Source organism: Gambusia affinis, linkage group LG15 (assembly GCF_019740435.1).
Source record: "Gambusia affinis linkage group LG15, SWU_Gaff_1.0, whole genome shotgun sequence".
Lineage (NCBI taxonomy): Eukaryota > Metazoa > Chordata > Actinopteri > Cyprinodontiformes > Poeciliidae > Gambusia > Gambusia affinis.
The window spans coordinates 18,338,158-18,366,023 of NC_057882.1; the positions used below are offsets into that span (position 1 = coordinate 18,338,158).

Sequence of the window (27,866 nt, forward strand, 5' to 3'; positions counted from 1 at the left end):
TAAAGCAGCAGTTTGTGTTACCGCCAGGCGATATCAACATGCTGTGGTATTCTCGCTGAAAAACTACACATGTCATGCTCTCGCAGCCAGAATAGTTGCTCTACTTAACTACCACATCCCTCTCATAACGCCAACTTTATTTCTGTTTAGCTTTCCACTCTCCTTACCTAACCACCCCTGGGAGTCACTAATAAAACAGCTCCAGTCTAAGACCCTCCACATGGCAGGATGTCCAGGCTGTGTAACCCTGCACCCCCCCTGGCTCTAGCTGTCTAGAGCTGCTGACGTGACACAGTCTGGAGCCTGCGCCCCAAGAACCCTGAACTCCTATTTGGAAATGGACGGACTGCATGTTTCGAATGACGCCTCGCCGAGGGGTTCTCTGATACTCTAGAGATGAGGGAGAAGTATTGCTAAGAACTATGTTGCTACTCTTTTAAATTTAAAGGTGTTAATGTCTTCAGAGCTGAAGAGGAAAGGGATAAGGAGCTAATAAATTGGATATTCTCTTAGGGCTTTGGCTAGGAGAGCACAGGGAAAGCTTCCAGATAAAGTTACCGGCCAAGAACTGCAGTTCCTCGGTTATATCACGGGCTGACAGTGGGCCTGTACTTTTCTACTTTAAATGTTTTGTTAGCTCGTCACTTTCAGCATAGCTGTTCAAATGAGGCGAAGTTGGTTTTTCAGCAAAATCCCATGTAGCGTCTTTACAGAGAACTTAGTTGACGCACATACTTTCTACTTATCAGAAAATCCATTTCTGCATTATTATGTTTTCTTATTGCTACATTTCCATCAAATCTGGTCTCTAACACACTAATGACCTGTCTGCAGAAATACTGCTGCAGTTTATTTAGTCGGTAAACATTCTCTAAAGATCTTGTTGCTACACAGAAGAGCAAAAAAATTCCCATTAGTGTCATGTATGTTGCATGGAGGCTGTATGACATCATATTTTCCATAAATAAGGGCAAAAATTTTAAATCTGTAATAATTCAGATTTTTATAGCACTTTTTCAGACACTACTACGTGTAGGAGCAGGTGTTGTAGTTTTTTGTTCTTATTTATATTTATCTCGCTTAAAACTCTGCTGCAAAAATGTATTTTTCTTGGACTTATGGGGAAGAAAAATCCACTTTCTTGCTCATGAGTGGATTTTTGTGTTTAGATATTCACACTCCGCTTTGCGTTACTGTAGAAGTAAAATCAGGTCTCAAACTTGTATTTTCTCAGCTTATTATTTTTTCTTCAAACCAAGTGGGAAATCTTCCTGGTAACAATTCCAGGTAGCAGAATGACAGCGTGACTTTGACATCACTGCTGTTTATGAATGATATCAATGTGCTTCTGAAATTAAGTCCAGAGAAACCAGTGACCAAAGAACTGGTTTCATATCCCCTAGCAGAAGAAGGTGGAGCAAAAAGAGCAGGTTTACACTGGACAATATTAATGGAAGAACATAGCGAAGCATTTTAAGCAAACGCAACTTTTCTTTTTAAATAAATAGTAAATAAATACATGTTTTACTTTTTGTTTACATTTCTAATGCAAATACTCTGGTCCTGTAAAAGCAGAGTAATTGTGTGTTTATTATAGCTCCTCAATCCCAGTCCCATATTTACTTTCGTCACCTCTTATGTAACAGTTGCAGTCTTGGCTGATGGTGGAACAAGACAAACTACCGCCTAGACCTCACCGAATCAGTCCACTTGCATTTTGGCCCAAAATGTATAGAAGATGATCCTGTATTTTTGAGGACAAAGTCATAAATACAGGACAACCTCATTCGGCGCTGATATAAAACAGGATGTAAAGTTTATTGTGAAATGTTCCGATTAACTCAAGAAAGCTCAACTAAGTTGCATTAGTCGAAGGAAACGTCACAGCAATCCTGTGTGTGTGTACCTAATAAGCCGGGCACATTTCTGCAAACAGTGGCACAAACATATGTTGAGGAACGCCAAGCAGGCTGTGTTGTGTATTGTCTATCTTGGCAAGCTGTGACAGAAAGCGGTGGCGTGTCGTTTATTGTTTTCTTCTGTGTGGGAGGCAGGGAGTTCTGTTAAAGACGTCTGCCATTAATGCAACTGCAGGCTTCATTAGGAAGAAACAGGAGCACTGCACCTCATCAAGGAGCTCTGGGGGAACATACACTATATAAACCTCTCCCGAGGTCACACTACCATCTACACTTGCTGCTCAATTACAACCCTAATGTTGTCGTCAGACAAAATATGGAGGAAGTGGACGAGCAGGTTTCAGGAGTGTTTTCGCCCCTCAGAAAATGAATTCAGAAACTTGTGGACAAAACATCTTCAAGCATTCTGCAATATTAGAGACAATGAAACCATTCAGCCAGATTTTATGGAACCAGTTTCTGAAAGCCCAGCACAGAGGGGAGTCCTGATTGTAATTACTGTTTACCGAGACACACTGATGGAACATGAATTCTTATTCAGTGCGGCGGATATTTAAATTGATTCAACCTGAGCAAACCGTGTGTGTCTGTTTGTTTCTCAGCTTCCTGCAGAAAGTGGGTGTGTGTGTGTGTGTGATGCGACGGGACCGTGCAGCCTCACGGCCGCCCGTTGTTTATCTCCTTTAAATCCTGCTACACTTGGTATAAGCAAAAATGAATCGATTTGGGATCAATATTAAATCTGAGGGGTATGGGCCGGATTCTGCTGATGCTCACAAAAAAGGAAGTGAGATGGAGAATCGCAGAAATGTTTCTTGTGACAGTGAACAATTGGACCTTTGGAGGCTTCTGACAGCTGACGGACAGCTCTGGTGTCTGTAGATGTCAGCACTTTCTTTTTAAAAGGCATTTTTATGCTGTACGGTGTCATACCCTAAATTACTGTCTGGCAACCTGGGGGCGTTATTTCCCCTTGGCTTTCGTTTTGGCTGAAGGAAACAGAAAGTTACACTGACATGCTAGTTATGCTAAATGAATTATATCCTGTATTTTAGATGCTGTCTGCTTTATATAATCAGTGATACCTGCTACATATATTTGATGGTTAGTTATTGAGTGAATTACAGTGGACCCCCACCTATTTGCAGTCCAGGATTCATGGATTCACTCATTTGCAGCTTTTTCTATGAATATTAACGGCAAGAATTAGCCTATTTGTGGTTTATTTCTGAAATATTCAATAGAAAATGCAGCTGGGGAAGCTGAAAAACCTTTGCACAATGCTGCTTGACTCGCTATTGGCTGGTGTTTGCAAAGCAACCAATCCAGGAGCATCATTCATTTTCCTTGACACCAACTGGCTGTACACTCAGAAGTAGCGATGGCTTCTGTGGTACATTTGGTGTTTGTACCAAATGTAACTGAATAGTTAAATTGCAAGTGGCTATCTACCACAAAAACCTGGGGTCCACTGTACTGTCAATCCTTTACCCTGCTGTTTAATCATGGTTGAAAACAGGAAACATGTCTTTAATTGTAAGCTTCAATATCCCAAAAACCAAAAGACTGAAGCAGGCTGTGAAAACCTTTACCACTCATATGTAAGTTAGGAATGTAAGCTGGAGCCATGTGGTACTAATTAGATGAATTGATTAACTGAATACCAAGCATTAGCCTCACCTTTACCTATCTACAAAATTCCACTCAATTCTCAGGATGCCTTTCATCCTGGCCAATCAGCGAAAAGGAGGATTTGTAAATGGTGATGTTGAGTTCCTGCGCTGTTTTTTGAATTGTAGTCTGTCTGTAGTTGTAGCATGACAATGAAGGCGGAGGAAGTGAACGAAGCCATTCAGTCCGTGTTAGCCACACTTCCAAATATTGAACAATTAATGTTGAGCAATATTGAGGAATGTTGAAGACGTTTTATTGCTGGCTAAGATGTCGTTCAGCTTGCCACTTCTCTCTTCCCACAGAGAGATGGTAGCAGATTTTTCCTTCATTGAGCTGGTAAGATAAGGACCACAGGCCCCAGCGCTAACTCCATATCTGTGACATAGACACACAGTAGTCAGGACTTGGTTGCCAGTCCTGTCCCTCCTGTGGTATGTGTTAGGTTGTTGGTTTTGCATGACTTAAGCTATGTGACCCCTGCTCGGTTGAAATTCCATAGTCGAGTACGCGGCCCCGGAATGTGTGGAGGTGCTATTTCAAGGTGAAACGGACGGAAGGAGTGACGGCCAGGACAGGAGGCTTGGCGTGTCACAGAGGTCTCTGCAGCCATCAATTTGTCAGAACGTCACCAGACTGAGCTGGTTGTAATAACCCCGCAGATAAACACACATTGAATCCCATTGCTAAGCAAAGCGGTTTTGGCTCTAGCTTAACACTAATGTATTTTGTAGCGAGACAGGTGCTTGGCTGAAAGCTGTTGGTGTTATTGGAAGCTGTCTATTAATTATTTATATAAGATTGTCTGTTTCCAGTGATGACACAAATGCAGTATGCAAAATATTTAGCTGTTCTCATTATTACCACAGTGCACGCCGAACTCGGGCTGGCATGCACTGCCTCTTGTTGCTCTGTGGCACTTTGTGCAATGAGGGTTTAAAATGTGTCTCTCATGTGGCAGCTTGCTAATGAAGCTCTGTAAACTGATCAATATACAGACAGGTCTTTTAACCCTGAAGACTCAATATAACGTCAGCAGTAGCTAAATGAATTACTAGACCCTATTGGTATATGCAGTAGGATGGGAATCTTTAGCTGAAGTCCTGGATCTATAAAAGACTGTCAGGTTTTCCAAATCCTGAATGTTCCACAGCAGGCAGATGTTGAAAACTCAAAAAGATGCAACACAGATACTTTTCTGTTCTCCGTTCAGCTTTACTGTCATCTTCTGCAAGTTTGACTCTCACACTTGCTCCTTTGCTCCCTGAATGAACAGTAGTCCTGGCTGGAAAATAGCTTTTAAATGGCTTGCTACATCTCTGTGTTTCCTTTGGTGTCATTTATGCACCTCACTAGGTATGTTTCCATCCAACTGTTATGGATGTTTAGCAAACTTTTACAATTTTCTAAAAGGAAATTAGGAATTAAGCGTGTTTCCATCTACTGGTTTGGAGCAAACCAACCAGGATATGCGAACCGTGATTATGTCCGATGTTGACGCTACAACGTGGTAGTTGCACAATGATAGCTGCCAACAAGGTCAATGTTGGCAACATCACCCCTTCTACTGAAGAGTGTTGTCAACATAGTCTACTTAAAGATCAGAAAACAAGTGGACTTTTGAGTTTCGAATATAATGGAGACCAGTCTGGGATGATCAAGTTGAAAGTCGGGCAAGTTAAATTTTAACCTGACATTAAAAAACATCCTAAGGAAGAGGTAAGAAGTCTCCGTGCCTGTTCGATGCCACAGTTTAAAAAGGTTTTATTTTTCTATCTTTCAGGCATATTGATTAAGCTGCTGTGTACCTTTGAGTACATAGGGAGGTACAGCTAATAGTGAACTGTTGGGCATGGCTTACTCTCAGATAATGACTCATAACCCCAAGTCTATCACTGTGTCCCATGACATCCACCCCTAATGAAGGGCTTTCCTGTTCATCACACAACCCCAACTGACCGTCCTAAAGTCCTCCTGTATCTCCTTTACTTCTAAAGTCAGGCTTTTCTCTCTCTGACCACACACACAAAGTACACACAGGCCTCATTTTCCCGACTAGGCTCTGCCAAGCGACGTGAACTAGTTAGAAACCGCATTACCACTGAAACACCGAGAAACAGCAAGGGCTCTCTACGTTCTGAGGATCCCAAGTGGGAATTGCACTTATTTGTTTTCAGGGATGAAGAAGACTGACAAATGAACCCCCGTGGGAGGGAAGCTGGCGGATACTACTCCTTTCTTTCCCGCTCTGCGCGGCCCTGGAGTGTTCATTATGACCAGAATAGACACCTTCTTTTTAGCGTGTTAGCACATTCTCAAAACAAGCCGTGGACCTCAGGGACGCCGGGGTGCAGCGGGAGAGTTGGGAATTCCTCCTCTCCCCCGTCTGCCGCGGTGAAGTTGTTTGCCAGCAGCAGTCTCTCTTGACCGATAATAACATTTGTAAGTGGAGAAGATTGACGTGGATTAGGGAGACTGCTGCTGGGCTTACTTGGTTGCTCATGCACATGAGGGCCGAGTGGATGGTTTCGTGCTGAGATGGTGCACATGACAGGAAAGAAAAAAAGACTATGGGTAACTTTGAAGCTCAGGATGTGCATTTTGAGCAGTTGTTTGCACAACTAACCAAGCCTGATGCAAGAGACAGTGTGTCCTGATTGGGATCTAACAACAATGGCCTTCTCTGACCGTTACAAACAAACCAACTTTCTTTGAGCTTTACATCATGTTATGTTACTTCCTCATTATTGACTTGATTCTTTCATGCGTGTCTGAGGAATCTTTTAATTTTTTCAACCGCCTGGGTGGACCTAGCACTGCCTTCGTGATGAAGCTCCTCTTCTGAGCTGCAGTATTCAAGCTTTCCAGCTTCTGCCTAACAGAGGAGTCCTCCAATCCAACTCCCGCAGTCTGCTCCTTCAGACTAGCCAGCAGCAATTAGCAAACACCTGGTAGAACTGTGCATCTGCTGAGCTCATCATATGAGCTAAAACATTGCTGAAGGGTTAATGGAGGAGCAGTGCTGTGATGACTTCCTAAAAGCAGTTTCAGAGAGAACATCAGTTTTTAAACAGACCAATTTTGAGCTGTTAATTTACAAAATCAAAGTCATATTTGATATATATAGCATTTTTATTGCAACTGAAGGTGGTATAGTTACTTGATTGTGCTCTAAAATGGCACCATGTGTCAGGAAAATACATACTGCCCTTTTTTAATAACATCACCACCTGTACATGGAGCTGTGAGTCCTTGCTGTGCGTTTCTTTGCTAATGACGGAGCCCGCTCCCGGTGGAGTTGGGCTGATGGGAGAGGTTTGTCAGGGAGATGGAAGCCCCCAGTGACAGCAGGCTGCTGTCTCCACCCAGGGGACCTGGGGCCCATATACACCTTTTTGGCAGGTAAAGGATTTAGTTGGCTTCAGGAAGTGGTGGGGGAGGAGGAGCCCCTTGCCAGAACCCCAAGAGGCCCCAGGAGCGTTAATTACAGTTTATGTATGCGCTGTCATCCCCCATGAGCCTCTCTGCCTCTAGAGCTGACTGCTGATGTCTGAGCACTTTGTTCTGTTGGATGAGGTCCCTGCAGAGGAATACCCTGGATGGAGCTTATTATCTATTGTTCTGTGTGGTTTCAACAGCACAGCCGTTATTACTCTTTCTCTGGATTAATTTGCATGTTAGTGTTTTTAATAGCATGTTTGCTGCAATTACTGAAGTTTTACGAAACAAAATCTCACCAGACTGACTACAATCTTCATACATAATCAGTTACTTCATAGTCAGTGTTTTTAACCTAACCTTAATTTAACCATTGCTTTCTAAAGTTGGTGATGATGATGATGATTTTAAAATGATCACCTGTTACTTTAGTTATTTTTTTATAAAAAACGAATTGTACAGATTGTAAGGGAGGTAACAGTGAGTAAAGTTTAAACTAAAACTATACTTGCTTCCAATGTTTATCAGAACTGTGTAAGGGAACATTTCCATTTCATCTCAATTATGTATTTATTCTAGTTCTTGTTCCCTGTTTATATCAGTTTTGGTCCAATCCTTGTTACTGAAGGTGTTTTGTTTTTTTTCTGCTTTGTCTCCTCTCCTTTTTTCATAGGTCCAGATTTTGGCATCAATGCTCTCTCCACCAATGGCAGCCAGGAGCCTCACGGCCCGGGCCTCCTCAAGGTGTCAGGCCTAGAGCGGAGTCAGGAACGGAGCCAGGAGAGCTGCAGGGACCCTCAGCCTCCTGAATCCAGCACCTTAAGTCCAGCTCTCGCCCTGCCGCAGCCCGAGGTCTCCATCGCCCAGACCCCAGCCCCTCTTCAGACCCCAACAAACAGCTCTGCCCAGGCTCAGACTCCGGCCCTGCCTCTTCCACGCTCCGAGGCTCTACCTGCCCCTCGGGCCCCTGCAGCCCTGCCTCTTGCCCAGAGCCAGGAGAGCTCACCACCTCCTCTTCCCCGACCGCAGCCACAGCCAGAACACCCTACCCACACTAGGCCTCAACCAACACCGAGTCTTCACCCGCACCCTCCGTCCCCCGCCCTTCCGACCCACAACCCCCACCAGCAGCACCCCAATCAGGCGGGGCCTCATCGGCCCCCATCACGTTGCCACCCCAGGCCCCTTTCTGCTTACAACGGCCTCAACCTTAACGGCCACAGGTAATGCATCAAAACATCAAGAACTCAACATTTCCACAAACGCTGAGCCGAAAGCCTGTCAGGCCCCGGCTGGTTTAAGCTGGTGGTGTCCAAACTTTTTGGACTTTGTCTAAAATCTCTGAGTTGAATGCACTTTTTTTTGCCACTGCTAAGAAAAATGCTAAGAAATTGTAAGTGTTTAATTTTTGTGATTTAAACATGCATTATTTTTCAAAAAGCAGAGAAATTAACAGTTTAGTGTCTTTTTAAACTTGATAGTCCGATAGACTTGGTACAATAGGGGACCAAAGTTGCAACATTTGTTACATTTTGGTGCGGTTCGCTTTCTCACTGCGTTGTGTCAAACAAACAACACAGTTGTGTTTCCTTACCTCTGAACAAGACATGAATTCAACTTCCTTCTTCACAAAATATGGAGTGGCGTCAGATTTTAGCGGTTGTAGGATTTCTGATTTGTCTTTGGCTCATGGTATCTTTGGCTAATACCCAGAATCGTGATCGGCCAAAATCAGATTCGGCAGGTCAGGCTCTTTGAAGGTCAGTAATTGGTGATCAGCCAGAAAACTGCGATTAGTGCACCCCTACTTTGGACACCCCTGATTTAAGCTCTCCCTTGGTTAAGTTTGACATTCCTCAGCTGTGATTTATTAGAATTACAGTGTTATTTGTGGTATATGTTTCTGAATGGGAACAGAATTGAAATAGCCATATGGTCTAAATATCAAAATCCTTCACTATAAGGATTTACATAAAGCCTATTGTAGCATTCCAATTTATCTGTTCAGACAAAGCATAATCAAGCTTGATTTATTGTCCATTCTAGTCCACTGGGTCCTTTACGGCTGTTGGTAATCTAAGACTTCTTCAGAACCAACTCTGTCCCATCATCAGCTTTGCCTCACGGGCTCCTGGGACTTGGCTTTGCCCGCTCCTCGCTGCGCCAGCTCCAAAAGCTTGCCAGCACGGCAACACGGCCTGGCACCCGCTGTGAATAATCACGGCCGGGGCCCACCGAGAGGAGTGAGCGCTGCAAATGAGCTTTTAGGCTTAAAGCAGGGAGCTGTGGAGACGCAGGCTCTGTGACTGCCCCTGGGGAGAACCCACACATACCACAAAAGACTGTTTGCTAACATGCTTGCGCACGCTTCTCTATCCCTCTCATCCCATTTCTGATGCACATGTTCCCTACCTGGCTCTGGAGGAAGTGCTTTAGCAGGAGCTGTTCAAAGACAGATGCTCAGTCTGTTGTTTGCCAGCGGCGGTTTATTTGCATCCGAGGGTGTTGCGAATTTGGTGTTTTCACAGATCCGGTTAGCCCTGGATTCTGTGAAAACACCAGAGTGAGGCAGGGAGGAGATTGTAAATGGAAGGCAGTGGAGGTGTGAAAACAGCGTACTGGGAATTGAATGTGGAAACAGATGGAGGCGCGGGGATGTGCAGTAACAAGTGTTAAATTTGACTAATCGTGCCTGGCTTAACTTTGGCTTCCTTCTTCCTGCTTTTTCCATTTCCACCACCAGCAGCAGCAGCAGGAGCAGCACCCCAGGCGCCAAGCTGCACGGATCCTCCGCTCCTGCCTTGCATCTTCCCAACCAGCCGCCTGCTCCGGCAGCTGCCACCTTCCCTCTTTCTCTGGCGGCCAACCAGAGCGCCCCCCACAGCTTCCCCTCTGCGCTGCAGCCCTCGCCACATCCTCATCACCCCAATATGTTTGCGACTCCAGCAGCATTGCCTCCACCACCACCACTGACATCGAGCACCCTGCCGGTACCTGGACATCCCGCTGCTGGGAGTGCCTATTCAGGTAGGCCACAACCTACTTTGGAAACAATGTCGCCCCCAAGTGGTGTGTCAGGGAACTTTCCCATAAAAAAAAACAAAAACAAAAAAACATTGCATGACATTTGAAATGTTTTCAGATTTTAAAGCATCGGATCTAGAGATATTAATATCTGTATCGCTCCAGATATTGGGGAAAAATAAGGATAGATCTATTCAGTGTAATTCTATGCATCTGCTCTTGCAGATGGCATAGAATTACACTGAATAGATCTATAGATAGATCTGCTCTTGCAGATGGCATAGACCACCGTTGTGTTTTTTTAAGGAATCTAGTTTGCTTTGAGTCATCTCTAGTGGAATATCTAAAATGTTAAGATTGATTCAGACAAGCTGGGTTGTTGTACACTGCTCAGAAATGACTTAAAACAAATTTTGAAATAAGAGAGGTATTTATTACGTCTTTAAAAACATAAAGAGAAGGAGACATAAAAGGTAGGGGCTTGCCCACGGTGCTATAAAACCAAGAACCACCACTGTACAAACTGACAGCCAGGGGACTTTATAACAGTCAGGTCAAATTGAAGAGTGTTTATTTCCATTTTCACCAGAAAAAAAATGTTCATGAGGAAGAAGCCAATTTATTCAACACAGAATAAATGGATTTGGATTTTGCTAAAAAAATACCCATGAAGTGTTTATGAGGAGAAAATTCAACCAAATAAAGTTCGAAATGAAAATATGTATCGCAACAATTCACAGAGGAACAGAAGTGAACAGGTTGCCCTGGAGGAGACACTCTCTCATGTCAGAGTTTGTTGAATTCAGGGGAAAAGCTGTTGATTACTTGGACACCCATTCGTTCTCCACAGGCTGCATAAAGATTATTAGAACAGCAGATGCTGCTGCCTCAGAGGGGCCCCGGTGTGTCCAATCACAGCGTCTGACTGGTCCTGCTGTCAGACAAACCGCATCAACTTGAGCTTTGCTTAAATTCAGCAAGACATGCTGATGATGATCCTGTTCATTTCCTGCTTCTTCCTTTAGTTGATTTTTTTTCATGGTTTTATGGCTTCCTGTGTAATGCAATGATGTTTTTACATGTAATATCATTCAAGCCATAGGGAAAATGCAGAAATGATGACACTGAAGCAGTGTTAATAATCTAATATATCCTTAAGTGAAAGCAACATATAATATAAGGATTGGACTCCTTCCAATATTGCTGCAATATATCTGTGAAACCAGCAGGTTACAATATTAACCAAAGTTAATCCTAGGTGCAACTGAAGACTTTTCTAAAATGAAAGTTATATCTTATTAATTTCTTCAGCTCACATTTGAAGTGTAACAGAAAAAAGGTTGGAACAAAGTGAGAGAGATAAATAACATAAAATCACATAAGTTAATGTATGCACTGTTCCAAAGCACTGACAGGTTGCAGTAAAAACAACCTTCAGTGTGGTTGTTGTTATTTAGAGACCAGCTTCACACTAGCTATTATTAGCACCAGTGGGGTTTGAAAAATCGAAGAAAGGCAGCGTCATAAGAGGTTTCCAGAACTAAAATTGTATTTTATACCACATGTCACAACATGTTTGTAGTTCATTCAATTCAAAGCCAGAGAGACTTTTAGCAGTTAGCTAGAAGACTAAATGTAATGGAACATCCTGGACTTGGAAGCAGCTTTAGTAATGCTGGCTGCTCTAAACTCAGTCATTGCTAAATAAATTTGTTGGAGACAGTTTCAACTTCTACTCTTTTATCATTCTTTGTTTTACAGTTAGTACACTTTCTCTCACACACACAGTGTGACGTCACCTCTGCTCCTAGCGTAAATAGTTAATGATCGTATCATTCCACAGTCTGTCTGGAAAGCACGATCCGCACCATTAACTTATTTGCGTATCTTTTGAAGGTGATATTCCCAGAAGGATATTTTAATTTCTTTTTTTCTGTTTGTGTTTCATTGCGTTCGCAAAAATAAAGTACGAGTTAAAGAGAGAGGCAACAAATATAAATTAAAAAAACAGCAATAATGGCGGAGTGATACATTTGCTCCCCATGAACAAATGGGATACAATTTTGTACAGTCTGATGATAATAAGTTTCATTAAAAAATGTGTGCATTATAAAAGTAGAGGTCGACTTTTGGTGGGTGAATACAGTCCAGCGAGTCCAATACACAATTTTCCACTGAAGTATAATATTTAAATTGTGACAACCATTATCCATTAATTCAATAGGTATTTTTATAGCAAGTAGTATGTTATTTATTTAATAACAGAAATCAAAGCATGATTTTACAAATATTGTATAAATCTGGCTTGAAATTCGGAACTTTGCATCTTTAAATAATAACGTTTGATTGTTCTTTGGTGAGTTTGTGTTTATTATGGATCATAGGTCTGAATAAAACGTTTTGATCGATTAATATTCAAATATCAAGCCAATACCAAGTGTGTGTCCGTTTTCCTCTAGAAACCTCTGATTAACAAACCGGCTCTTCCTCTCGACTCCCTCGTTTCTAGAACAAGACCTTCTCCGTCAGGAGCTCAACACCCGATTCCTGGCCTCTCAGAGCGCAGACCGCGGCGCCTCGCTGGGCCCACCGCCCTACCTGCGAACAGAGTTCCACCAGCACCAACATCAGCATCAGCACCAACACACCCACCAGCACACGCACCAGCACACGTTCACGCCCTTCCCCCACGCCATCATGCCCACCCCAGCACCACCTATGGTGCGTACCCCAACCAGAAATGTGAGGATAAGTAGAACACACTGTTGTTGGGTTCAAGGGTTTTCATGCCTGTGTTTTAATGATCACTGTTATAAAGGGAGGAGGGTGAGGGCGGTTTGTGGTTGTGAGAGCAAAGATTTTACACCATCTGGACATGGTGTGCCAGCAGCATGCTGCGGTGAGCTGAGGGGAACTGAGGGTTCCGTGTCGGTTTCTTCTATGATGACCATGTGTTCCCTACAGCAGCTCCTTTATTCTCCCAGAAAATCTCTTTTCTCTCTTTCTTTTCTTTTTTTCATGTTTTCTCTGGCAAACTCTAAAACTCCAGGCTTTGAATGCTGTTATTTTCTAAATTGGAAATAAGTTGCCCAAAGCATGTTAAGTTCAGAGCCAGCTTTCAGAACATAATACTCTTAATTCATTCTGAATTTAATGACATCATTTGGTCCCGTTTGGGGGTTTTCATTACTGGCAAATGTGCTGCATTAGAACCGCTGCTGTCTGTTAGGGACGACCACAGGCAATGGGTGCCTGACATAAATACTCACGCATTCATAACTGCGTGGCCCACAGAGCATGGGCTTGGCTCTAAAGATACCTCAAAGGCATCATGGCGAAGCCTCTGACAGCTAATGAGGCCATAAAAAGCCTCTTTATGGCCACAGTGTTTAGTCTCGACTGTGGAAATGTCCGCCCTGAGCCTGCAACCAAACGAGAGCCAGCCCACACTGGTTTACAAGGTCTTCACATGATCACAAGCAGGGAAAATAAAAACAGGCTGGCGTTGGGGGCGGTTTAACTCGAATCTTATTTCCCGTCTTCGATCTTGTTTTGTTTGCATCTCCTTAGTTCTCGAATGTAGTTTGTGATGTCTGGAGTCCTGGTAACACACACGTGAACCGTTTGACCTCTCCTCTTTACACGTCTGTACTCAGCTCTCTTTCGTTTCTCCTACAGTTTGACAAATACCCAACAAAAGTCGATCCTTTCTACAGACACAGTGTGAGTTTCCCTACTGCCTGCTATCTCAGTGTGAAGCTAATTATTGCTTTCCTGTCATGCCACTGCTGGTGTTGTCCCTCTGTGTGTGTGTTTGTAGCTGCATTTCCACTGACTATTTAATTGTGCAATTTGACTTTTCAGGCATATAATCACTTATTGAACTTATTTTATGGGTTAAAAACGTCTACCATTAGGTGTGGTTTATTTTATTTTTTTGGCCTATCAAAATTGGTTTATTTTGCAAAACTGCGATGTAGACCCTTGTCGCATCACACGAGTCACATGATTAACAACCGAATGTTGCTACTGGCTCAAACTATGAAGACGACAATGACAGGAAGTAGCACCATGACTTATTCACGTGGTTTTTATTTTTATTGCATTTCTTATGTTTGTTCACATGATAAGTCATTAAAAAATGTGCCAACATCCCCCGTTTTTGCCAATGGCAGCATTCAGCTGTGGCTCATGTGATTCATATGATGCTACAAAAGTGTTTCCAATTTCGATACGACCTTAAAAACCACCTCATCCTAGTTCCGAAACTTTTCATTGAAAAACAAGTTTTTTCTAAATTGTTGTGTTCCTATTAAGCAAGTTCATTTTCAAAATGTCATATTGCGCAGAGGAAACTCAACTACTGACTGCAACATTTCATCCTTCAACATCGCCTGTAGTTGCAGCTTGTGAAGCAACTGCAGGAACCAGCGCATGAGATTTTCTATCTCTGCAAGTTGTGAATTATTTCAGGCATTCCTCTACCCTTGTGTTTTAACGCCGTTTGTCAGAGCTTCATGTTTTTCAATGCACTGTTTTTACAGCTAACAAATACTTTGAAACTTCCCTTGATGTAACTGCTTGCTTTGAAAATCGCTCAAATCCGTACCTCTGCTGCATCTCTTACGGTTAAAAAACGCAAACTGAAAAGTGATGTTTGACCAGAGCGGGGTGTAGTAAGTGGTCGATTAAACATCCATTGCTAAAAGATATTATATGTAAGCCTTTGGCACTTGTTTGGTTTGCATGAGATTTGCTTGTATTGCAGCATTCTAATTTCCATATCAAAGGGATGTTTTCCTCCAATTTATTAAATCTAATGTAAACAAGCAGAGAAGAGTGTTTTTAAATCAGTTGGTGAAACATGTCAGCAATCGCGTTGAACCGTTTAAAACAGTAGAACTCCTGAGTTAATGTCAGTACGCTGAATCTATCTGAATATTAACTGTTTGTTCCATCTGGTGGACACGTCTATGAACTTTCTTTTTGTCTTGGTTTTGTCTCCAGCTCTTCCACTCATACCCTCCAGCCATGTCTGGTCTCCCACCTGTCATTCCTCCAACCGGGCCCTTCAGCTCCCTGCAGGGAGCCTTCCAACCCAAGGTAAATCACCAACATGAGATATTGCCAGTAAGACCAATCGTCGCACCTCAAATTTGTAAAAATGTCAAAATTTTTCTATTTGTTTGCTTCCTAATATTTTTCTAGTCACTCAAATTTGTAGAGATGCACCCATCAGAATTTTATGGTCCATATCTCATCTTCTTTGGCCAAACAATACCAATATTTCTATTCCTCTTTAGGAACTCACACATAAGAAGACATAATAATGGTATTCCAAAATATTTTTCTACACTGGGGGCAGAGGTGACGTCATGTTACTTGTGTGGGAACAGAGATAAGAAAATTGTAAATATTAGCTTCTACAGCTAAAGTGTATTTAGTGTTAGAACTTAAGATAAGAAGTTAAAGGTGTTTTTACTGGGGTTTAACTATTTACTATTTTGGTCAGTAACTTTGTAATTACCAGGTGTCGCCTGTGATGCTTTGAGTGAATTTACCATTACTCTAAGATTCCCAAAAGCCTGCTAACATCTCCAAATTTGTTACATGACATGCAAAGAGGTCTGAAGCTCAAAATAATAAAATGTGGCAAATTAGCTATGATCCATTCAGCCTTCCTATTACCTGTTGGAAGTCTTGCTTGCTCTCTTAATCTCTTGTAGTTTGAATGAACCACAGAAATGTCTTGGCATCCATCCTACATTTACCACAAAAACTACATCTTCGTTTTGAAAAAAACCTCTTACATCTTTCTGATTTCATTTTTAAACATATTTCTGATACAAACAAAAGCTAAGTCTTTCGCATAACCTAAAAAATGTCATCAGTGCAATTAGCACTTAGGTATGGGCACCAATTCTGATCACCAGTCACCATTTCTCAATGCATCTCTAAAACTTTCAAACTGTCAGGGTTTTTGTGTCCGTTTCCTATAAATTTGTCCCAGCCTACCACAAATTACAGACAATCAAAACTCTTAACCAATCAATCCGCATCTTTTGCATTGTAGACCTCTAACCCATTGGACGTGTCCACCAGACCAGGGGCGGTCCCTCACACGTTCTTACAAAAGGACCCCAGGGTGAGAAAGTGTGCTGCGGTCAGAATTATGTTTCAACACTAAATAATGTCACTATGGAGTCAGTTTGCATCTTTTTTCTCTGTCTGTCCTGTAGTTAACGGATCCATTTCGGCCCATTCTGAGGGTGAGTCATCTCAGTCCTTGCATTGTTGCAAACACACCAACAGCCGTTATACTTTAAAAGAGTTTTCTGATTAAATTCAGACTGAGTGGTGGGTGGTATTAATATCAGATGTGTTTGGAGGTAAATGTAGAATCAGGGTTTAGAAATCTTTTTATTTGTTTTCCAATAATATGTTCAACACAAGGCCATGAAAAAAAGCCATAATTTGTTGTAATTGCCCCACCACCTTTGTTTTATAACCAATCATTGTAATTTTCTTTCACGGCATCCAGTCTACAAAATGTGCATGGACTAAACAAGTGTTGCTCTTCCTTTGGAATGTTGTGTGCAACGAGTCAAACATAAAAAGAGTCCTTATTCAAGCAACTCTGAGTTGTGATTAAAGTCTCAATTTGGAATATCTGTCCTGTGACAAAGGAAAGCTGCATCCATGCAAGTAAAAATTGAAAAGAAAGACTTACATGTCAATTTATTCCTAAATTGTTCAACTCTTTATCAAAGCTACTAATTTTAATTCCATACATTGAGATTAGAAATATTCTATTCTTACAAAATAAAATCCCCAGAAAGGACTACTTTAAGTTTTCTGCTGGATGTTCTGTGTGTTGTGGTTGTTTATTTGAAGGGTTAGTGATTGTGTTTGTCTCGTGGTTACAGAAACCTGGGAAGTGGTGCGCCATGCATGTCCATATTGCCTGGCAGACGTATCACCACCAACAGAAAGTGAAGGTGAGAGCTCGTCTAACTGTGTCTGAATAGTTTCAAACCACAGCTTTGATAGTCGTTGATCATTCTGACCTTTCTGCGAACTGAAGTCAAATTCATGCTATGAAAGTTATCCTAAATGCTAGGAGAGGGATATCGGCTCTTTGCCACATTGGGTTTTGCCTGGGACTGGACCTTTAAATGTTGGGTGGGCTGGCAATACAACAAACAACTTCATACAACACAAACAGGGTTCAATTTTTAAACAACAGGCTTGACTTTTATATGTCGTCAGAACTTACTTTTACTTTCGGTGCCTTAAGTCCGAACTGAACTTGGAAAGAAATCTTTTCAGTTTTCTGTTCCGTCTTCTTGGAACCAGTTGCAGCAACATATGACTCTAAAGGCGACGTCGTCACCAGATGGTTTTTAATGCTGTTCTTACTGATTTTGAGAAGGAATCCTCTGTCTGTAGTTGTTTTAACTCAGCAATCTTTTTACTCATTTATTAATGACTATGTTAAGTTTTTTCTGTTTTGCTGTGGATGTTCTGTAAACACTGTGCTGCTGCCAGGCTGTAAAATAGATTTTTAATATAATGGGATTTTCCTGGTGAAATAAAGGTTAATAATAATAGTATTATTAGTAATAATAGTCCCTTGGGAAGCTGAACTTCGAAGCACCTTTTGTATCCATTAGTGAGGTCTTGGCATAAATGCTGGGTATTTGACTACTTTGCTAATCAGAAATAATAAAGCTCAATTATGTTGGTTGGGTTTCCTGCCACGGACTTGACTTTTATAGTCTTGCTTAAATGTTTCCAGTTTTAATGTGTTTGGGATTATTGCTCTGTTAGAACACCTAATTGTGAAGTTTGAACTAGCTGTTGATTTGAGGTGAAGTTGAAGAGTTTTTGTTACCCCCTGCCAGCATGATGGTGCCACCCCCATGGTTAGCAGCTGCTACAGCTGAGTAGGGTGTTGTATCCTCTCCTTACATGACAATATAAAACTGGAAACTGTATTTGTTTCCTGTCTTGAACAACAACATCATTTGCTCTGACAGTTGAAACTTGGACACGGTTAGGTATTCCGGTTATGTCACAAGCACACCACAAGTGGTTTTGGGCTTATGAAAGCCTCATTTATCATCAGCCCTGTTGAAGATATGCAGAGTGAGGTTACAAACCAGGTTCATGGCAAGAAAACAACCAACTTACATTAAGTCTACCATTTCTAAAGATAAGAGTGGTCATATATTCAGCCAGAAAGAAAACAGAGAAAAGTCCAATCTAACATGTGTTTCTGTGTCGATCTGGCGTCTTCCAGCAGCAGATGCAGGTCGACCCTCACAAGCTAGACTTCGGCCTCAAGCCCGAGTTCCTCAGTCGACATCCGGGCCCCAGCCTGTTTGGTGCCATCCATCACCCAAGTGACTTGGCACGGCCTGCTACGCTCTTCTCTGCTGCAGGTCGGTCGTATATGTCATGTTTAACAGTAGAAAGCAGATTTCCTATTGCTTCAACTATTATTAACAACCATCAGCTCTAAGTTGGTAACATCACGGTCTTTGGTCGTCTCGCCCTCCTCAGGTCCTACCCACCCTTCAGCTGGTCCCTTCGGCCACCCTCCCCCTCATCCAGGAAACTTCCTCACCCCAGCATCACACTTAGGCAAGAGGACTCTCCCCTTTGGTTTGTTCCAGGAAATGAAACATTCCCCTGTTAATTAAATGTGAAGTAAAATGTTATTTCTGTCCCTCGTCACAGAGCCTTTCAATAGGCCGTCATCGTTTGGAGGACTGGGGTCTCTCAGTTCATCGGCCTTTGGGGGGCTTGGAAATCCAGCACTCAGTGAGTTTCAGCCTCGTGATGAGCAGTTCGCTACGACGCGACGTATCAGATACCGACAGAGGAGGGAATTATCAAGATACGCATTTAACTTGCGTCCTGTTGTGTTTTTTCCACGTGTTGAATCCCTAACAGCGGCCAACTCCATGTTCGGCCACAAGGAGGGCCCCAATGCACCGCAGCACTTAAACAGCAGCAGCAACAACAATCACCAGGAGCCGTGGAACCGCCTCCACCGCACGCCACCCTCCTTCCCCACGCCGCCCCCCTGGCTGAAGCCCGGAGATTCAGAGAGGAGCGCCTCAGTCAGCTCGCATGAGAGGGATCGGGACTTGGAAAAGCGGGACTCCGTCGGTAAAGACGACAAAGACAGGTGAGAGCTCCAGAGATGTCCAACTAGTCTCCATTTCTTTATATTTTGGAGCACAAAAAGGCTGCAGCAAGAGCTAAATGGAGCAATACTCATCAGTGAGTCTCATATTTCCTTAGAAATCACTAATAAACTCTACAAATGATCCAACACTTTGCCATAGTCATCGTCTCATGTCTTCAGATTTAGCTCTTCTCCACTGATCTCAGTCTGAGTAGCCATATGAGGTATTTAAAGTTGGGGTGCGCCGATAAATCAGCCATGATCTCCTTGATTTTTTGATGATTGTCATTTTACCGATACTGAAAGGTCTGTTCATCCAAAGCTGAACAGTTGATGTGCAATCACGTGGTTGTGGATCGAACATATTCAGACACATCTTTGAACAGCACAGACCATCTTGGGGGACACTCCTCCCGCTTCTGCTTATTCTGTTTTGCTTTTATGAAACGGTCACGGAAAGAGTGCCACACATTTTTTAGACAGCATCCTCCATGGACAACAGCGGTGCAATTTCCATTATCCATTTGTCAGGCTTATTATTATCGTAGATCTCGTGAAGAACCAATTCTTCATTATGTCGCAATGACAAACCCATTGGGTCACAGTGGAGTGTGCTTAACAATAGTGCCAACTTAGCAACTTTATATTTAGGGACTTTTCAGTAAAAATACAAAGGAGGAAAAAAAAATGTATCAATCAAAATCAGAACTGGCTGATCAGGTTTTCTAAAGATTAGTGCATCCCTAGTTTAAAGTGAACTGGAGAAAAACTGTCAAAGTTCCCTTTTGAGAAGTGTTGGCTTTTGCTACAGATGAGACAAGAGGAATTTATCTAACTTTTTTAAAACAAATAAGTGGAGATGTAATTATTCTGGGTTACTGTGCTGCAAGCTTATGAGGACGGCTTGCTTTGTGTTCTTCTAGGGACTCGGTAGAGAAGCGCCAGCCAAGCCATCCATCCCCAGTCCCCGTCCATCCAATCAACCTCCTCGGCCATACCCGGCCCCCTGAGCACCACAGAAACCACCTGCCTCCCGCTTCTGGGGACCCTCAGAGGGACAAGGAAACGAAGGCCAAAGACAGAGAAAGGGAGCACCAAGACTCTTGGAAAGACAACGCAGATGACCACAAGCTCAAGGACAACCAGCACAGCGACAAGGACGCACCAGTCATCCACGATGGCCGAGTGTCAGAGGACAAGGTGCCCAACAGGGGAACCACGTCGCCCTACGTTCGCCAGACCAGCCTAGAGCGTCCTAATGGTGGTCTGAGCAGGGAAGTCCTGGAGAAGAAGGCGGAGCTAACATACGAGCAGCAGAAGAAGAACAGTGAGATCAAAGTGAAGGAGGAGAGGAAGGAGGAGCAGGATGGGGCAGCAGAGAGGATCAGTGAACCCCCGTCACAGGCACCCTCCACTCCAACGCTCCACCCACCCTCCTCGGTGCCCGTTCCAATGGGAATGCCAGGGGTCCACCCCATCAACAGCATCAGCGGTCTGGAGAGAACTCGTGTTGTGGCCCCCTTCATGGGTGCCAGCCCCCTTCCTGGGGCTGAGAGGTTCCCCTATCCCGCTTTCCACTGGGACCCAATGAGGGACCCTTACCGGGGTCTGGATATCCACAGACGGGACCCTTTGGCCAGAGACCTTCTGCTGAGGAACGACTCCCTGCACCGGCTTGCGGTTCCACGCCTTTACGAGGCCGAGCGCTCCTACCGGGACCGGGAGCCTCACGACTTCAACCGCGACCACGTCCATTCTCTGGCCCTGGAGCAGCGGAGAGAGCAGGAGCGCGCACACCTGGAGGAACGTGACCGCCTCAACATGCTCAGAGAGGACTACGAGCACGGCCGCCTCCATCCCCCCATGCACCACCCGGTCCTGGACGGACACCTTCCCCACCCCGCCTCGGGCCTTATGGCCCCGGGACTCCCAGGCATGCACTACTCCAGGGTGAGCCCATCAGCCGCAGCAGCAGCTGCTGCCGCGGCACATCAGAACAGCATCTTAAACAAAACGCCACCCACAGCGTCACTGAGCGCTCCCCCGCCTCTCATCCCGACCCTGGGTGCCCGGCCTGGTTCCCCCAGACGGACTACTCCGCTGGCCACAGACATCAGGGACAGACCGACTCACAAAGACATCGAAGCGCGATGAGTTGCGTCGGCCTTCCCGTCAGCCCCGTGCCTCACCGTCACTAAACTCACACCCAGCACTTAGCTTTGGACAAAGCAAGACTGTAATATAGCTGTGAATAATTTATGTAGGCTGACATGTCTACAAATGTTTTTGTATAAAACTAAAATGAAAAGAACCTTTGTTTTTTTTAAGTTTGCTCCATGGTTTTGTGTGTTCATCCTGTATAGCAAAAGTGATGTGGAGTAAGACTAAACTTTGGAATGTACAGCTACTTTAGCACTGACAGTCATGTAGATAATGTACAGTCGCTGTTGCTCACTCTGTATGAATTGAAAAATCATGGTACAAATATGCAAAAGAGTGTTTCGAAAGCTTTACTTTGACTAAATGTAAATATAGGAGTATTAAGGCTTTGATTCAGAATGTGCTTTTTGCTATTTGTTTTCTTTTCAGCATGTTCCAGAGATACACCCCCACATACAACTATGCAACAAATGTCTGGGCTCCTGTTCTGAAAGCTGGCCTTCTCAGCACTGCTGACCGTGTACCAATAAAGGAAAACATGGCTGAATTCTCTTCACCACACAAAATTCGGAGTGAAACACACAAGCTTTAAATGAGACCTATTATGCTTCCTTGATCAGGTTACGATAGGTCAGAGCATGTTCATTACAAAATCATTCCTAGATAAGGAGATTTTAGTCTTTCAAAATGAGCTGTTTTAGGGACTTGGCACTTTAAATCCAAATAAGCTGCTGTTGGCCACGCCCCCTAACTCAATGTTTACACTCACGAGAGAACATGATTACAGACTGATGCGCAATTATACAACCATTTGTCTTTGAAAAGCAGAAATGGAGCCTCCTGCACAAGCAACAATAGTACACCAAGTGGTTTTGAGATTGTAAGTCAAAAACACTTGTCTTTTTCAGCAGCCATTGCACAGCCCATACTGTGGTAAAACCTCCTGACCAAACATGATGGAGATCAGCTTGGGTTTAGGTGAGGGGGTTCAACTGCTGATTTGTGGCATTACATTCGGGTTTTTGGGGTTTTTGAAAGAGATCCTTTTCAAGACACCAAAAAAACATTGACTTATAGCCAAAACCCGGCTGGATGTTTTCTTCTTTAAGCACTTGGGCTGTACAGAAAAAATAAAGAATGCTTGCAAAATGTGAAGTTGGCATAATAGGTCCCCTTTAACTGCTCTACATTCTCGGATTCAACTAAATGATCGTATTTAAGAATGATTCTATCATTGTAGTGACAATCTACATTCCTGTACTGAATCCTAAAGTATTTTCTTAAATGTAGCTTCTCAATTAATAGTTTATTTTGTTTCCCGTCGTTCTGGTTCTGGGGGGAATGCAGCCCAGTCAACACCAGGAAGGCACATTAGCCCAGCTGATGGTGTGTAAAGTACATGTTTTGGGAATGAAGTTCTGTTGGTCGGACAATGTAATAAAGTGCTTTCCTAAGTTGTTGTACCTACAAATACAAAAAGACAAAAAAAGCAAGTCTGAGCTATGGGCCGTTCGTTTCTAACTCGCAGAGATCTATTTTAGTAGTTCCTGAAGGTTTTAGTTGTGCGCTTCAAAAAAAAAAAATCTGTGATATCATGTTGTGCAGTGGATTTTTTTTTTTAATCTATTGATAAAAATGTCCACCAGAGCCATAGTGGTTAGTTAATGCGTAATGCAAAAAGATTGTTACCTGAGAAACTCTTTTGCTGTTTACCGTGTACAGAGGGAGAAAAAAAAAACTTTCTAGCTCATGTACAAAAAAATGACGCGACTGAATCTTCAGCATGTTCCTCATTTAAACTTGTGATATGTAAATTGTGCCATGTTATTAAAAAATGTGTACTTTAGCCGTCTTTGAGCCATTTTGTCATGTTACAACTGTAACAAAAGAAATCACATTTGTGTAAGTATTCGCAGCCACAAAGCTCAAAACTTCACTGTTTCCACCGATTATACTCAAGTTGTTTCTACAACGTAAATGGAGTCCACTTGTAGGAAATTGCATCTAATTTAGAGAGACGCACACCTGTCAATATCTCGGCTCCCATCATCATGAAATCAAAGGGTATTGCCTGTAGACCTCTGAGACAGGATTGTCTTGAGGCACAAATCTGGGGAAGAATCCAGAAACATTTTTGCTGCCTCCATCATCATCGGTCGATAAAAGAAGGTTGAAACCAGCAGGATTCTTCCTGCGCTGGCAACTGAGCAACTGTGTAAGAAAGTCCTCAGTCAGAGAGGAGACTCAATGGTCACTCTGTCAGAACGCCGGTGCAGAAAGAGGAGAATCTTCCGGAAAGGCAATCGTCTCTACAGCAATCCACCAATCAGGCCAGAATAGAGCAGCCAATTGAAATACACTCCTTACATTATATCATTGAAATACTTTTTTATAGAGATGGAGCAAATTTTTCCAATTTCTATCCTCATCCTTTCAATTCATTATCACACATTTAGTCTGTCACTTAAAATCTGAATTGAATTCAAAAGTTTTGCGTTTCTAACATCAAAGAGTTGGAAGAGGTATACATACTTAAAGATGTAATTTGATGATATGATTAAACACCTTTTCACATGCTCTGTATTCCACAGAGGAAGCCTGAGAACAGCACTCATCTGAAAAATAATTCATTGCTTTTAAAGGAATTTAATCCAATCCAGAGTACCTTTCACTGTGCTACAGCAGAAGGAGCTGGCACAATCCAAAATGACTTGACACTTGCTACTCTGACAAGTGACTGCTGGTGCTTGGTTCAATAACGGTGCTCTGAAAACATCAGCAGCCTTCACCGATGAATCATGGTACAGTGATTGTGTATCCATCAGAGGATGCAAGAGTTATTGACATTCCCATTACACTTAATAACCACAGCATTCATGCACCCTTCTCTGACTAATGTTTAGCACTGAGTCAGGCATCCATCAAAAGCAGACTCTATCCATTACTGCAGGGAAATGTCAGTTGCTTTTATTCCCTCCAAGTAAATACCTCCTGCCTCTGAGACCGACTCTAATTTTCATTTTTACAGACATAAAAGACTCTAGAGGGTTTTTTTAAGTGGGAGGTGTGCTGTAAATAGTTCAGCTTAATTAATAGATGTGAAGAAATGCAATAGCTGTCAGCTTTCTCCAATAAAATGAATGTGTCAGCTTTGAGAGTCTGTTATTGGAGTCTGATCTTAACCTGGTAAAAAGACCCTATTTGCTTTGTATAGAGGGTCTGGGCTCTTGGCCGTTGAAAAACAATTGCTTCCTGGAAGCGTGGACTGTGTAAGCTTTAAATGTAACCCAATCACTAGCGAGTGGCCATGAATGCACCAATTCGAAGCTATGAAGCTTACCAGAAATTGCTTGTGGTGTAAACAACCCTCCTGTACTGGAAAGAGAGAAGTACAGAGCTGAACAACATGGATGCTAATGCTAATTCAGTATCTGGAGGCATAACTAATGCATCCCAAAAAGATTGGCTCACTTCCTCCGCTACATTGCTAAAACTACAAGCAGACAACAATTATAAAAAAACGCAAAAAAACAATGTCATTATTTACAACTTCTATTCTTGTTCGCTGATTGGCCCAGTAGAAATTCTAGCAGAGTGAATCCATGTAAATGGGAGAAAGATCAAACTGCCTGTGAAGCGATATTTTGATCAACCAAAATATCGATATTTTGGGTCGAACCAAAGATGGCCCTTTTGGTCTGGCCAGTGATGTGCACGATTAAGAGGTATCTTGTAAATTTGAGGATTCAAAATTAGCTCTCACTCAATCCTGCTAAAGGAAGAGTCATAAGCAACAGAAAATTGATAAACATTTCTGACCTAAAAATTAAGAAGAAGAAAAAATGTGACCAATTTGGCTTTTTATCTAGCATGATCCACTGACTCTGTTGAGAGAGGTGGACTGTATTCCTTGTTTCTGATTCGTCCCATCCAGAAGGAACCACAAATCCGGTAAGGAATCATCTGGCTTCACTGGCTAGCCTTTGCTTGAAGGAAGTGTTTTGTAAGAAGTGGAAGTACGTTTATAAAATTATTTTGAGTCCATAATCAAACATAAACAGGTCTAATTGGGTTACTTTTAGTAATACCAACCCAGAATCTCAGACAAAGGAGACATTACTGATCCAACCTCCGAACCAGAAAAAAAAATAAAAGCAACATGTTAGACAATGTATTGGCTCTTGATGCTGAATGTGTTTTCATTGTACTACATTTTAACCGACTGTAAAAAAAGAATGTGTTGGTATCATAAGACTATTACATTTATTTTGTTTCAGTTCAGCCAGAAACCAGGCTCTCCAATACGGAACGCTGTAGTTCGAGATGCTCACCAGTAGAGGGTGACAAACCACAAGAAGTTAGTCTCCAGCAGCTCTTCCGTTCCCAAGAACTTTATAGATATTAAAATCAGCGAACCTACTATTTTCTGAGCATATCCACTTTTCAAAATAAGCAATCAGGAGAATAATAACATCTAATTCACGTGAAGCTATGGATTTAATGTTTCCCTCTGCTTTGGTTTTACACTGTAAACAGAGAAGGAATTAATTCAACATGTCCACCCTGCTACTAAAATGTCAAAACCTTGATAAATTACTTCCACCTATATTATGACACATATCCTGAGCAATTCAACCAAATATAAACATATTTTGGTGCATAATAAATAGAAATATACACTCATGTTCGCAGCCATATTCAAGTGATCTAACACATCAAGCTACTAGTTCTAGAAACTGACCAAAGTATTTATCAGATGGGAATCTTTGGAAATTATGTATGAGAGTCTTAAAAACATGGAATCTTTACAAGGTTGTCGACACGTTTCAGACCCGTTTCATTAAAGCACAGGGTTACGCAAATGTGTTGGTATATTGCAAATCCTTAAGTTTTTGCAATATGCCGGCTGGTTATCGTTTCCTCACTGGAAAATACAAAAGAAGATTCTTCTTGCAGTAATACCAAACATAATCCAGAATCAAAGCCATAGAAAATCCTTTCAGCCCTTTTGAATGTGGCACTTTCTTGAAGTGAGATAAATATATTCAGGATATTAACCCATAGTGATGTGATCCTTAAGTCACTCTAATTGCAGCTCCACGTTGTCTTTTATAATTAGCAGCTGTCTCAAAGCAGTGATTCCTTCCCCCTGTCCTGATTCCATCCCTGCTGTTCTGCAGGTTCAGTCAAACAGATACTCAGGACACCGCAGCAGCATTTTGCTCCAGACTAATACAGACTGCTGAAAACTAAAACTATTTTATCTGACAGGTGGCAAAACTGTGCAAAAAGGCTAAACAAAACCCAGCACATTAAACACTTACTGGCACTCTTAATATCTCTAATAAAACTAAATTGTAGCTGGGTTTTTTCGTCATGTATCCTATTCTTTTTAGGTTTAAGTGAGTTTCCAGGACGTTCCTATTGATAACCGATGGCTTCCCGTTTCCCTGGGGTATGAATAAGACACGACACAGAGACTCGTTTTTTTTTTTCTAACAAAGAAAAAAACATCAGATTTAAGTAAAGTAATTGTGTGTTGAAAAGCGGAAATGGCAGCAAGATAAAAGCAGCAGTTAAGCCTAAAACTGTTTATGTTACTGGCAGATTTTGGTTTAGGGTAGCCATTTACCTTTACCAACATGTTTCTTGTGACTGTAGGAATCATTACCGTTTTGAGGCCCAGCCAGAGTCCCAACTTAAAGGTGAAAAAGCTTAGGGTGATGGTAAGGAGGCCTTTCCAGCCATAAATATTTGGACTTCATCACCAAAGATAATTTACCAGTGAAAACATGAAAAAACTGGACAGAATTTTTAAAAAGGGTTTGATTCTTGAAATGCCAAAGAAGACACTGCCAAACCTTTTTTTTGTGATAAATTGTAAACAAAAATAACCACTATACCTTAAAAGTACATGGCATCCTAATATCACATAAATACTCTACATAAATAACATATCTGTAATGTATCCAAGTAAATAACATGATGCACTTTCTTAATGATTAAACATTATATTGCTCTGATAATAGTTTGGAACTGCTGCTGATTATGATGGCAGGAGAATTAGGGGGTTAAATGACTGGTTTAACAAAAATAAATCAAAGCTAAGCTATGACAAATAAGTAATATTATATTAAAAAAAAACAAGTAAAATTGTGTTAAGCTTATAATAAACAACATTAAAGTAAAAAGAGTGCCTGAAATCAGACTTTTTCGGAGTAATTCTGGACAACAACTTACTTTGGAAAGCTCATATTAACAAAATAAAAGCTAAAATGTCAAAACAATTGCAATGTTAAATTTTGTAAATAAAAAAATTATTGCACATACTTCCAACGTGAATTACTGTGTGGAGATCTGAGGAAATGCAAACACAAAACCTGCTTCAGAAGGAAGATGTGACCAAACAGGCCGGTTACAATAACTAATTTCGCATGACGATAAATTATCACAGAAGT

General features: G+C 42.1%; 1 protein-coding gene across 19 annotated transcripts in view; it reads left to right on the forward strand.

The window, feature by feature from the left end:
• Nucleotides 1-23,254, forward strand: part of auts2a (activator of transcription and developmental regulator AUTS2 a) — a 336,296-nt gene extending 313,042 nt beyond the window's left edge. For 9 of the 19 annotated variants that reach the window (XM_044141267.1, XM_044141268.1, XM_044141266.1 and 6 more), the window contains 13 exons: nt 7,702-8,251; nt 9,772-10,055; nt 12,562-12,794; nt 13,731-13,775; nt 15,060-15,155; nt 16,126-16,197; nt 16,292-16,321; nt 16,979-17,050; nt 18,355-18,496; nt 18,618-18,719; nt 18,795-18,878; nt 18,999-19,248; nt 20,172-23,254. In XM_044141267.1, coding sequence (XP_043997202.1) covers nt 7,702-8,251; nt 9,772-10,055; nt 12,562-12,794; nt 13,731-13,775; nt 15,060-15,155; nt 16,126-16,197; nt 16,292-16,321; nt 16,979-17,050; nt 18,355-18,496; nt 18,618-18,719; nt 18,795-18,878; nt 18,999-19,248; nt 20,172-21,402 — 3,191 coding nt within the window. In that variant the 3' untranslated portion in view covers nt 21,403-23,254. The remainder of the gene's footprint in view (nt 1-7,701; nt 8,252-9,771; nt 10,056-12,561; nt 12,795-13,730; nt 13,776-15,059; nt 15,156-16,125; nt 16,198-16,291; nt 16,322-16,978; nt 17,051-18,354; nt 18,497-18,617; nt 18,720-18,794; nt 18,879-18,998; nt 19,249-20,171) is intronic. The other 10 variants (XM_044141275.1, XM_044141274.1, XM_044141280.1 and 7 more) reach the window with 10 other exon arrangements.
• The last annotated feature ends 4,612 nt before the right edge of the window (nt 23,255-27,866 follow it).